The 13,109-nt window shown below is 35.5% G+C and overlaps 1 protein-coding gene and 1 pseudogene across 2 annotated transcripts; both read left to right on the forward strand.

Moving 5' to 3' along the window:
• Window positions 1-2,273: 2,273 nt before the first annotated feature.
• On the forward strand, window positions 2,274-5,811 carry LOC111023860 (cotton fiber protein). Of its 2 annotated transcripts, none has more exons than XM_088126367.1 (2): window positions 2,274-4,187; window positions 5,460-5,811. In XM_088126367.1, the coding sequence occupies exon 1, from the start codon at window positions 2,386-2,388 to the stop codon at window positions 4,129-4,131; it is 1,746 nt and encodes a 581-aa protein (XP_087982493.1). In that variant the 5' UTR covers window positions 2,274-2,385; the 3' UTR covers window positions 4,132-4,187; window positions 5,460-5,811. The 2 variants fall into 2 exon arrangements, with proteins under 2 accessions (XP_087982493.1, XP_022157033.1); XM_022301341.2 differs by lacking the exon at window positions 5,460-5,811 and adding an exon at window positions 4,953-5,083.
• LOC148210234 (uncharacterized) lies at window positions 5,574-8,995 on the forward strand (annotated as a pseudogene).
• Window positions 8,996-13,109: the final 4,114 nt, after the last annotated feature.

A 13,109-nucleotide genomic window follows, 5' to 3' on the forward strand; every position in this document is an offset into this window, starting at 1 on the left:
CAACTTTACCCTGCAATATATCTCATATAGGGGTGCACAACGAAACCGAAGAAACCGACAAAACCAACAAAACCGAATCGAATTTTCGGTTTGGAGGTTTGATGGTTTGGTTCGGTTAAGTAGAAAAGTAGAACCGAAATAATAGGTTCGGTTTCGGTTTTCAAAAGCAAAACCTCCTAAGAAACTGAATCGAATCGATTACCTATATTTTATTTAATATATATAATATATATCTATGTTAATATCAAAAACATAAAAATAAAAATAAAAAAGTACAAACCTACACTGCACAGTCTGCAGCAGGTTTGGTGGGCTGGTAGCAGTGCACTGCCCAATGGTGGCAGTGGTTGAGTCATGAGTGCACACCAGCCCCCTTGCTATTTTATTATTTTTTTAGTTTGTTCAGTCCTTTTCAAAAGCAAAACGGTAGGAACCAAATGGACAGTTCGGTTCTGTTGTGTATTTCGGTTCGGCTCGGTTTTGAATTTTTTTTTTTGAAAAATCAGTTTCAGTTCGGCCTCCAAACTTAACCGAACCGAACCGTGAACACCCCTAATCTGATATACATCTGTAATATATCTGACTACTGATATATGCCTAATATACCACTGATATAATAATGATATAACTATGATATCTACTGAACTTCTAATATGACTTACCACTGATATACATATAATAACCATTGATTTACCATGCCGATACAATACAAATGATATACCACTGATATAACTTCTTATATATGATTATATGATTTACCACTAATATAACACTGATATATATTTGATATATACTTAATATGCCTCTAATTTACCACTGATACCTCCAATATAACCATGATATCTACTAATATAATTAGGATACTTGTGTGTTGATATAATACTATTATATCCAATTTTTTTTTTCATATGAAAACAATGGTGCAATTTTTTTTTAATATAAACCTATTGTATAAAAGGTTTATGTGGATCATGTATGTCCAAAAAAAAAAAAAACAAGTTAGAAATCTGATATACTTAATAAATTTAAACAGTTGATATCCCTTATATTTAGTATCTAATCAATATTAATATAAAATAAGTAGTAGTGATATAGTAATCAACATTATTGATAATATTAGTATATCAATCAACAAATTGCAATGGTAAACTATAATTTAAACTGCTGATATACCACTAAAAGTTAAACATTTAATGTACCTTATATTTAGTATATCAGTTGCAAATATATTTAGTATAGTGTAAATTAGAGGTACACCAGATATATATATTAGAGGTATAATACATACATTATTAATGTATGTATTATACCTCTAATATATATATCTGGTGTACCTTATATTTAATATATCAGGGATACGTCGGATGTATATCAGATACAGATATACATTATATGTATAGCAGATATAGATAGATATTATATTTATAGCAGATATAGATATACATTGAATGTATATCAGATATCATAAGGGTAAAATAGGAATAATAAAAATTCCAAAAATAAAAATTCAAATATTTTATTATATTTGAAATTTTGAAAAACTAGTGACATTTTTTGAAATTTGTTAATTATTTTTGCTACCCACTACAATTACCCTTATTTTTTTCCTCTTCTTCTTTTGAAAAATCTAACCATTAATTCACTCCTCTTTGTCTTTAATATCCAAAAACTCTCTGGATTGATTTGAAATAAAAATTAAATTGATAAGAACAAAACAATCAATAAAATTGATGATTCCTTTTCATTTTTTTTAGTAATAAATGTTTTTTTAAGTACAACAAAGGTGAGGATCGAACTGACAACATCTTGCTTGAATATATATGTCAATTATCGTTGAACTATGTTCGTTTTGATATTTTTAAATAAGTTAAAAATAGTAATATTAAGATTATGTTTATTTTAGTGATAATCTTTTTTAAATATTTTGTCAAATTTTTTCCCATATCATGAAAATTAGATACACCCCATTAGAAATGTCATAGAAATTTAATATCTTAAGAAGGAGTGAAAGTTATTCCCAAAATATTAAATATAGGTCAACATCAACATTTATGTAAACATTTCCATGTATTCATGGATTGGGCATCAATATGAAAGTTAAATCCAACGAGTAAAATAATTATCTATTAATTTAAATACTTTTAATGAAGTTTTTACTTTTATAATATTTTTGAAAATATTTATCAAATATTTTATCAATATTTACATATATATATTTTTCATGAAATTGAAACGCCACATTTATTCGCTTTAAAAGCTTGGTTATTTTGTTGTATTGCATTGGGGAGGAGGCACCTACTTTACCTTGGCTTCAAGTCTTCCTTTCTTCAATTAATAAATTTACTCCCAAATCTCAAATTCCGAAGCTCCGCACCAAGCTCATCAATGGCGTCTTCCACTTCCAACCCTTACACCAGGCCCCGTACTACCGACCGCCGTCACTCCTGCGCCCATTTTCTGTGTAAATTCCTCTTCTTCTCCATTCTCCTCCTCCTCCTCCCTCTCTTCCCTTCCGAGGCTCCAGATTTCGTCAATCACACCTTGCTCACCAATTTCTGGGAGCTCCTTCACCTCCTCTTCGTCGGCATTGCTGTTTCATACGGCCTGTTTAGCAGAAGGAGTATCCAGGTGAGTGTAGACGAAACTCGCTTCTCCAATTTCGAAAATCCGCCCTCGTATTTGTCTAAGATCTTTCACGCCACTTCGATTTTTGAAGATGTCCAACTTTTGACTGCTTCCGATGAGAATAAGGTGGACGATGTTTGGTACGTTCAGCCGCATCGCGAATCGGCGACCGATTTTGGGGATTTGAATGCCGAATCTCGCCAACGAAGGTATGAAAATTCGTATGAATTTGTAGATACTGATAATGTTGGGCATGCTTGTAAATCGAGATATTCTCGGGGTGGATCCGTGGTGGTAGTTGCTGATAGTGAAAGAAATCGTAGTTCTAGTTCTAGTTCTGGTGCCATTGTACATTATAAACCTCTAGGTTTGCCTGTAAGGAGTTTGAGGTCAAATCTTACGGAAGAATCGGAAACCGATGATGTTGAATTTGGTGAGGAATCTGGTTTGAGTTCTAAAAGTTCATCCAAGAGCTCTGAGAATTGTGAAAGAAGAAGTGAATTTGGTGAGAATTGTTGTACGAATTTGGAGGAGAAGTTTGATGAAGCTGTTATTGCATCATTGTCCCCATTTCAATGGCGTGAGAAATCTGAAAAGAATATGATGAGAGAGAGAGGAGTGGGGAATTATTTTGTTCGCCCTTCCCATTTTAGGCCTCCCTCTGATGAAACTCAATTTGAATCCCTGAAAAAATCAAGGTCTCTTCATTCTACCCTATCTCAGTCGTCACAAACTAGTTCCTTCTCGTCTTCATCGTCGATGATGACGACAAGAAAGCACCGGAAAATGTCGTCGCTCAGCAACATTTCCTCAAAGTCATTGCATTCTCGGCAATACAGTATGGGCTCTCTGTCTGAAAACAGTAGAGGGAGCTCCGAAGACCATCTGATAGAAACCAAAAATTCATCCGAGTGCAACGAATCCATGATAAGTTCCCTGCACTTGGACAGGAACTTCGCAAGTATTCCGAAAGCTGTATCGCGGGGAAAATCCGTTAGAACGATTAGAGCAAATGCAGTTGCTGCAGAGGAAATGAAATCCCAAGAGATGGACAGAAACCAAGTTGAACATGATATCAATATAGGGAAGAAGTTTGAAGAGGGTGGAGGAGCATTATCATATATGAGAGAAGATGAAATAGGATATGGATGGCCTAGTGTTGCTAACCCGAACACTATTAATTCGAATCGTTTGCCAAAGACGACGTTGTCGAAGATTGAGAGGCAGATCAAGATGGAAGACATCGAGAGTCTGCTGGCAGATGATTCCAAAGATAACTCCGAGATGGAGGATGAGAGTATTTTTGCAAGTTCAGATGAAGAAGCTGAAGTTGCTTCGAGTGTGGCTGGCGGGTCGGAATCGGGGGCTCACGAGGTCGACAAGAAGGCCGGTGAGTTCATAGCAAAGTTCAGGGAGCAAATACAGCTTCAGAGGATGGCTTCAGTAGAAAGATTGAGAGGAGGATGGGGATCATTCAGCAGCACAAGCAGCAGCCATTTCAGTTGATTGGCAAAGCCTTGAATTTTAGAAGCCCTTCTTCTAAGCCCTTTATACATTTAAAGGTTAAATATGTAATTTTATCTCTAAGATATACTCATTTTTTCAATTTCATTTTTTTAATTCAACTATTAGAATCCTTAAGAAAAAAAAAAATGTTTCTTCTTCTTCTTTTTCTTTTTTTTTTAATTAAAATCTATCACATTTTTTAAGGGAAAATTTCATTCCGTAGCAAAATGTTTATACATATTAAAAAAAAAATCTCAACCTCTTTTTGTATTTTACAAATACTAGTGTTTTACATACGATGATGCAAGAATATTTCTTAATTATAAAATATCTTACATTTTAAATGTGATAATTTGAATTTTAACTTTTGTCAAAATGACTAAATTTATCAGTTAATATGAGATCATTACACGGCTTATTTGGTAGGAACTAAACTTTTGTCAAAATGACAAGTTAAGCCAGGAACTAAACTTTTGTCAAAATGACAAATTATTTATTTTATAGGCAGTAACTTTTATTTGGTAGGAACTAAACTTTTGTCAAAATGACAAGTTAAGCCAGGAACTAAACTTTTGTCAAAATGACAAGTTAAGCCAGGAACTAAACTTTTGTCAAAATGACAAATTATTTATTTTATAGGCAGTAACTTTTTCTTTAGTAGGAAGTCGTATCCTTCTATGAGTATCCATCATCTTGTTCATTTGCAAAAATATTCGTCTGCTATATGTTCTCTATCTAGATCATTAAGTCGTATGCTGAACTTCTTCTGTCTACTAACCGTCTTCCTCCCCTTGATTTGTTTCTCTCTTTTCGTTCATCAGATCAATTGTTGCTTGCTCATGTGTATCGTTCAAAACCACTTCGTTCGGTCTCCCTCATCACCAAATCAATTTGCTTTTTTTTTTGGTTGAGAACTATGAATCCTGTATTCACAAAAGAGGAAAAGAAAAACTATTATATGAGCACTCTCATATAAAATTAAAAAACGAAAGACAAAAAAGAGGGAGTGAAAAGTGCCTCTAATAGGCGTACCAATGATATTGGATATAGATGATTTATATTTGATTTGTAAATATGTGGTATTTATATAATGATGTAAAATCATAACAGTAATATATAAATATATATATATATATATATATATATATATTTAACAATAATGACAATTACATGATTAAATTTGTAACTGTAATTATTTAATATAACGATTTTAATGTCAAGGTGATAGTGTACTTTATACACCACATTTCATGATATTCACGTGGAAATTATTTAACAATTTTCGGTCATTTATGGCTTATTTACATGCATAGCTGATGTTTTTATAGGATCAAGCCATTAGAAAGAATTGTAGCATAAAGGATCAATTGAGAGGAGAACTAGAGCGAAAAAAAGGAGCTTAATTTAGTCACATCAGCGCCGCATCGCCATCATGTAGCGCCATGGTGCCTGCAGGTCAGAATTGGGAGCAAATTCCCAAAGAAGCAGTGCCGCAGCACGAGTACATAACGCCATAGCACATGTAGACAAAGCTTGGACCTCTTTCCTTGATGACAGCGCCGCAGCGCTGTCTTGTAGAGTCATGGCGCTACGAACTTGCTCGTCCATCACAATTTTGGGACAGCGCCATGGCTCTGTAGTGATGCCCTCACATAAGTAAAATATTAGTGTGTCGTTTTTGGGGAGTTTTGGGGGGATTCTCACATTGGAGAATTGGAATTTGGAGAGGTTTGGCTCAAGGTTTGAAGCAAGGAGGGCGAGGAGACGATTTTCGAAGGTTCGTGATCGTGGAGATTGAGTCGGGGATGGTCAATCGACACTACGACTTTAGTTTCTCTCCTTTCCCTTATCTTTTCAAGATTTATTATGTAATTCTCTGTGAGATTTTGTTGTATTTTCGTGAACATGAGTAGCTAATCTTCTTGTTCTAGGGATTGATGTAGCCGCTGGATTTATGAGTTGGATTTATTAACAATTGTCTTGATTGATTTGTTTTTAATCTATTTGTGCATTTATTCGCTTAATGCTTTTAATCTCTTGATCACAGATTAATTGTTGCTAAATCTGAATCTTACGTTTGGGAGAGGTGGTTTAGATTGGAATTTGAATGCATGACTGGGGTAGTTCTAAGATCGGGAGATTTAGAATTATCTTAGAGGTTGTTAAAAGACTAAGACTTAAGGCCCTGCTTGTTAATGAAACTAGATAGGGATATTGGTTTCTTAATAAGTGGGAGAATTAATTGTGCTCGGGAGAGACAGTTATGATTCTTGATTTCTTGCATATTCAATCTTGGCATGTTTAATTTGTCTGCTTGTAGGTTTAGTTGGTGGAATCACTTCCGTAGGAACTGTTCTCCATAAGAGTTTTCTTTAGAGTTTTTTATTTGCTTTGTTATTTGATTTTTATATGTCAAAAGAAATTTCTTGTTGTTTCTCTAGATAAAATTGGACAATAATATCTGTAGTACTAGAATGACTAGAAACCCAATCCAGTGGATGATATCGGTAATTACGTACCACTTTTATTAAAACTTGACCCATACACTTGCGGTAAGCATTTTCTGCAACAAGTTTTTGGCACCGTTGCCGGGGATCGGCAATTATTTAGTTTCACTTGATACTGTGGAGAATTTGTTTGATCTGACTTTAGAGTTGTTTTTAATTTTTGTGTCTTTACTTATTTTTTTTAGGGAGTTGATTTGTATGCGCAAGGACAAAGACGCAGTTTTAGTCCCTTTTGATCCTGAAATTGAGAAAACCTGTAAAAGAAATCGAAAGGAGAAAAAGAAGACGACTGCAGAGATGGATCCACCACCACCTATACTGATTGTTCAACCTGTGGAACGACTGCAATTAGAACAAAGTAACCAAAGGACCATTAGAGATTACTGTCAGTCCAACTTTCCTGATCATGTTGGCATAACCAATTTGCCTATTAATGCCAACAATTTTGAGTTGAAACCTGACTTCATCCAGATGGTTCGAGAAAATAGATTCAGGGGCAATGCCACAGAGGATCCAAACAATCATTTGACAATGTTTTTAGATGTTTGTGGTACTGTGAAGATGAACAGAGTAACTGATGATGCTATTCGCTTACGCCTTTTTCCTTTTTCCTTTTTCTTTGCAGGATAAGGCGAGAGATCGGTTGAAATCCTTGTAACCAGGCAATGTTAATTCTTGGCAGGAGATGGTTCAGACATTTCTCACAAAATTTTTACCACCTACCAAGACAGCTCAACTTAGAACAGAGATCGGATCATTCAGGCAATATGATTATGAGCAATTTTTTGAGGCCTGGGAGAGATACAAGGAGCTTCTAAGGAAATGTCCACCGCATGGTTATCCGGATTGGCTGCAAATTCAGATGTTCTACAATGGACTGAATGGACAAACAAGGACTATACTGGATGCTGCAGCTGGAGGCACTTTATTATCCAAAACACCTGAGAATGCTTATATCTTATTGGAGGACATGGCAACCAATAGTTTCCAATGGCCTAGTGAGAGATCGAATGCCAAAAGAGTTGCTGGAATGTATGAAATGGATGAGGTAAGTTCCCTAAAAGCTTAACTTCAAGCTTTGACTAATGCTGTTTCTAAACTTTCAGGACTAGGAACTTTTCATTCAAATGAGTTGGTGGCAGCAGCAGATACATATTCTTACTATAAAGAGCCAACCATTGAGCAAGCTCAGTATGTCAATAATAGAAATTTTGGCTACAAAAGGGAAATCAGCAACAGAGCTCGCTGCCAACACACTATCATCCAAGGTTAAGGAATCATGAAAATTTTTCTTATGCTAACAACAGGAATGTTTTGCAACATCCTCTAGGTTTTACATTTCAGCCAGCTAAAAAGAAATGCTCCCTTGAGGATCTACTTGGGGCTTTCATCAATGAGTCCAGAAGTCGAGCTAGTCGGATTGAAAATCAGGTAGAAGGCATGGAAGTTAAATTGGAAGGAAACACAACTGCCATCAAGAACATGGAGGTTCAGATAGGGCAAATAACATCCACCTTGAACACTAAGCAGAAAGGGAAGTTTCAAGTGACGCTGAAGTTAACCCACGAGAACATTGCAAAGCCTTAACTTTGAGAAGCGGAAGGGAACTCCAGGAGCCTGAAAAGAAAAAAATGGAAGAACCAGTCATCACAACTGAGGAATGGGAAAATAAGGAGGAAGTTGTAAAGGAGGCCACTCCTACTCTACAGGCTGACAAGCCTACTAGTTCTATTACTTCTAGTCCTTCTAATTCTTTACCTTATCCTCAGCGTTTCAAAAAGAAAAAGATTAATGCTCAATTTGCTAAATTTTTAGAAATTTTTAAGAAACTTCACATTAATATTCCTTTTGCCGATACGCTGGAACAAATACCAAATTATGTGAGGTTTATGAAGGACATTATGACTGGGAAAAGAAAATTGGAAGCTTATGAAACGATGAATCTCACTGAGGAGTGCAGTGCGATCCTTCAACGAAAACTACCATAGAAATTAAAAGATCCAGGGAGTTTTACTATTCCTTGTGCTATTGGTAGTTCATCATTTAATAATTCTTTATGTGATCTTGGTCTCAGTATTAATTTGATGCCCTTGTCTGTTTTTAGGAAACTTGGTCTTGGAGAGGTGCAACCAACTACAATATCTTTGCAGCTAGCTGATCGATCTATCACTTATCCCAATGGTGTTATTGAAAATGTTCTAGTCAAAGTTGACAAGTTCATTTTTCCGGCAGATTTTGTAGTCTTGGACATGAAAGAAGATTAAGAGATTCCTATAATTTTGGGACGACCTTTCCTGGCTACTGAACGTGCTCTGATAGACGTGCAATTGGGTAAGTTGACTTTGAGAATTAATTAGGAGGCTGTTGTGTCTGACATATCTCATGCCATGAAATATCCCAATGAGGTAAGTACATGTCATAGGATAGATGTTGTTGATGCCACTGTGGCTAAAATTAGATCTTTTGTTTCATTTGTTGATTCCCTTGAAAAATGCATGCTTGGTTATGATATTAAGGAAGTAGGGGAATTAGATCAGGAGGTTTCTTTTTATCATGATGCTCTTAATCAATTACCAATTATTCATGATAAAAATGTTAAAGTTGATGTGATAGAGCTTAATGAAAAAATTGATGAACCTGTGAAAGCTCCTATGCTTGAATTGAAACAATTACATGCTCATCTTTGATATGCTTTTCTTAGTGAGCATTCTACTTTTCCTATTATTATATCTGCTTCTTTGCGCCAAGTAGAAGAGAAAAAATTGTTGAGAATTTTGCGTACTCATAAATCTGCTTTAGGATGGTCTATTGCTGATATAAAGGGTATTAGTCATTCGATAGTTATGCATAAAAGGTAAATGGAGGATACTTTTCGACCATCAGTTGAGCATCAGAGGAGATTAAACCCAGCTATGAATGATGTGGTAAAAGCTGAAGTTCTAAAACTCTTGAAGGCAGGGATTATTTATGCTATATCTGATAGTTCTTGGATGAGTCCTGTGCAGGTTGTGCCAAAGAAAGGAGGGATGACGGTAATAAAAATGACAAAAATGAATTCATCTCTACTAGGACGGTACTGGGTGGCGTGTGTGCATTGACTACAGAAAATTAAATAAGGCCACCAGAAAAGATCACTTTCCTCTCCCTTTTATTGATTAGATGCTTAATAGATTAGCAGGTTATCCTTACTATTGTTTTCTTGATGGTTATTCATGTTATAATCAGATCGCGATTGCTTCTGAGGACGAAGAGAAGACGACATTCACATGTCCTTATGGTACCTTTGCCTTTAGGTGAATGTCATTTGGATTGTGTAACGCCCCTACTACATTTCAGCGATGCATGATGGCTATTTTTGCTGATATAGTTGCGGACATCATGGAAGTTTTTATGGATGATTTTTCGGTTTTTGTTTCTTCATTTGACACTTGCCTCCATAATCTTTCTCGTGTTTTGCAGCATTGTCAAGAAATTAACCTTGTTCTGAATTGAGAAAAATGTCATTTTATGGTCATATAAGGGATAGTTTTGGAGCATAAGGTTTATGAGAAGGGATTGGAAGTTGATAGGGCTAAAATCTCAGTGATTGAACAACTTCATCCCTCGACGAACGTAAAAGGAGTTAGGAGTTTTTTAGGACATGCAGAATTTTACAGGCACTTTATTAAAGATTTTTCAAAAGTTGTAAAACCTTTATGTAATCTTCTTGAAAAAGACGCTCCTTTTGTCTTTACTGATGATTGTTTGCTAGCATTTAATATGTTAAAAGAGAAACTGACTTCTGCACCTGTTATTGTAGTTCCTGATTGGAGTCAACCTTTTGAGATTATGTGTGATGCTAGTGACTTTGCAGTAGGAGCAGTTTTGGGCCAGAGACGAGATAAATTTTTCAAAGCAATTTATTATGCAAACAAGACTCTTGAGAGTGCACAACAAAATTACACTATCACAGAAAAGGAGATGCTTGCTGTAGTTTTTGCTTTTGATAAATTTAGGCCATATTTGTTAGGCATTCAAGTGACTATGCATACTAACCATGCAGCTCTTCGATATTTATTTAATAAGAAGGATGCAAAACCTTGCCTGATTCGATGGATTCTTCTTTTGTAGGAGTTTGATTTTGAGATTAACGATAGGAGAGGTTGTGAAAATGTGGTAGCTGATCACCTGTCGAGGATTGAACAGGATAATCCCAAAACATTCTCCATCACAGAAGATTTTACTGATGAGAAATTGTATCAGGTAGAGTCTAGTATTCATTGGTTTTCTGACTTTGTTAATTTTCTTGCAGGAAGAGTATTACCACCAGATGTCAACTCTCATAAAAGAAAAAAATTCTTGCATGATGTAAAACATTACCTATGGGACGAACGTCTACTTTTCAAAATTTGTTACGACCAAATCATTTGAAGGTGCGTACCAACTGAGGAAATTAATAATATTTTGCATGAATGTCATTCCTCACCTTATGGCAGTCACTTTGGACCTACTCATACTACTGCTAAGGTATTGAAATCTGGTTTTATTGGCCTACCATATTTAAGGATTGTTATACTTTTTCAAAGACTTGTGACAAGTGCCAAAGAACAGGTAATATTTCTGGACGTCACGACATGCCCTTAACTGCTATTTTAGAGGTAGAATTATATCATGGGTCCCTTTCCTTCTTCACATGGATATCTTTATATTTTATTGGTTGTTGACTATGTTTCTAAATGGGTTGAAGCTGTGGCCACGAAAAAAAATGATGCACGTGTAGTTTTACAATTTTTGCATAAGAATATTTTTACTAGATTTGGCACTCCACGCGGTTTTACTAGATATCTGGCAAGCATTCCCACTATAAAAGCTATATCAGGGCAGGTGCAAACTTGAGCGTACATTAGACTCCCTACGGCTGATCAGTATGGAATCTTTTGCATCTCACTCCTATCATGATCACTTTTAGGGCTTTGATTCAAATTGAATTTGTCTCATTTAGCTACGGGTGTATCTCCTAGCTGACATCCATTCATGTCATACCTACTCAATACTTTATCAATGTAACTCTTTTGTGATAATCCTAAGATACCTTGAGAACGATCTCGCAGTATCTTTATACCCAAGACAAAAAAGGCATTGCCAAGATCTTTCATCTTAAAATATTTTGTCAGAAATTTCTTGGTTTCTTGTAGCAGGTTTAAATCGCTGTAAGCCAATAAGATGTCATCTACATATAATACTAGGAAGATATATTTACTCCCATTGTTCTTGCGGTACACACATTCATCAACTACATTAGCTTCAAAACCAAAAGAAGTAATGACATTATGAAATTTGTGGTACCATTGACGGGAAGCTTGCTTGAGTCCATAGATGGATTTTTTTAGTCTGCAAACCATTGACTTTGGATTTCTTGATTCAAAGCTCTCTGGTTGCTCCATGTAAATGGTTTCAACAATGTCTTCATTGAGAAAAGCCGTCTTAACATCCATTTGATGTAACTCTAAGTGATGTGCTACTAGTGCCATAATAATTCTAAAAGAGTCTTTCGAGGAAACTGGAGATAAAGTATTTTTATAATTTATGCCTTCCTTTTGAGTGAAACATTTTGCACAAGACGTGCTTTATATCTTTAAATGTTGCCTTTTGAATCCCTTTTGGTTTTAAATATCCATTTACAACCAATAGGTTTCTTTCCTACAGACAACTTAACTAGATCCCAGACGCCATTGTCACTCATAGATTTCATCTCATCTTGCATAGCCTTAATCCACTTATCTACCTTAGAACTTTTCATTGCCTGTTGAAAATTGATAGGATCATTTTTTGTAAGGCCAATGCTATCCTCATGTTCTTGAAGAAATACGATATAATCATCTGTTATTGCACTTCTTCTTTCTCTAATGGATCTTCTTAATGACACTTCTTGAGTATGTTGAGGTTGATCTATAGGGAAGGGTGATGTGTCCTCGGTGTTGTCTTGAGAGGTAATGACATCAAGCGTTGGAACTTCATCTTGAGTGTCATTATCTAAAACTACTTTACTGACAATGGTAGGTAAAGTAACCACATCATTTCTGATAGTAGCATTTTCTTCTTCAAAGACAACATCTTTACTTTTATTTCTCCTCTCCAACTCAATATTCTCAAGAAATCGAGCATTTTCCCATCTCAAAAAAGGTTCTTGAAGTGGGATTATAGAACTTAAAGCCCCGAGAGCGCTCAGCATACACAACAAAGTAGCAACGTATGGTTCTTGAGTCCAGCTTCTTTTCATTTGGCTTATAAGGTCTTGCTTCTGCTGGACATCCCCAAATATGTAAATGTCTTAGGCTGGGTCTTTTTCCTGTCCACAGCTCATATGGGGTTTTGTTTACTGCTTTGTTGGGCACTCTATTAAGTATGTACACTGCGGTTTTTAATGCTTCTCCCCAAAGAGACTCTGGCAAAGAAGAATGAGCAATCATACTTCTTACCATATCTTTAAGA

This window comes from Momordica charantia (assembly GCF_013281855.1).
Source record: "Momordica charantia cultivar OHB3-1 chromosome 7 unlocalized genomic scaffold, Mcharantia_2.0 BLBB01000007.1, whole genome shotgun sequence".
Classification (NCBI taxonomy): Eukaryota; Viridiplantae; Streptophyta; class Magnoliopsida; order Cucurbitales; family Cucurbitaceae; genus Momordica; species Momordica charantia.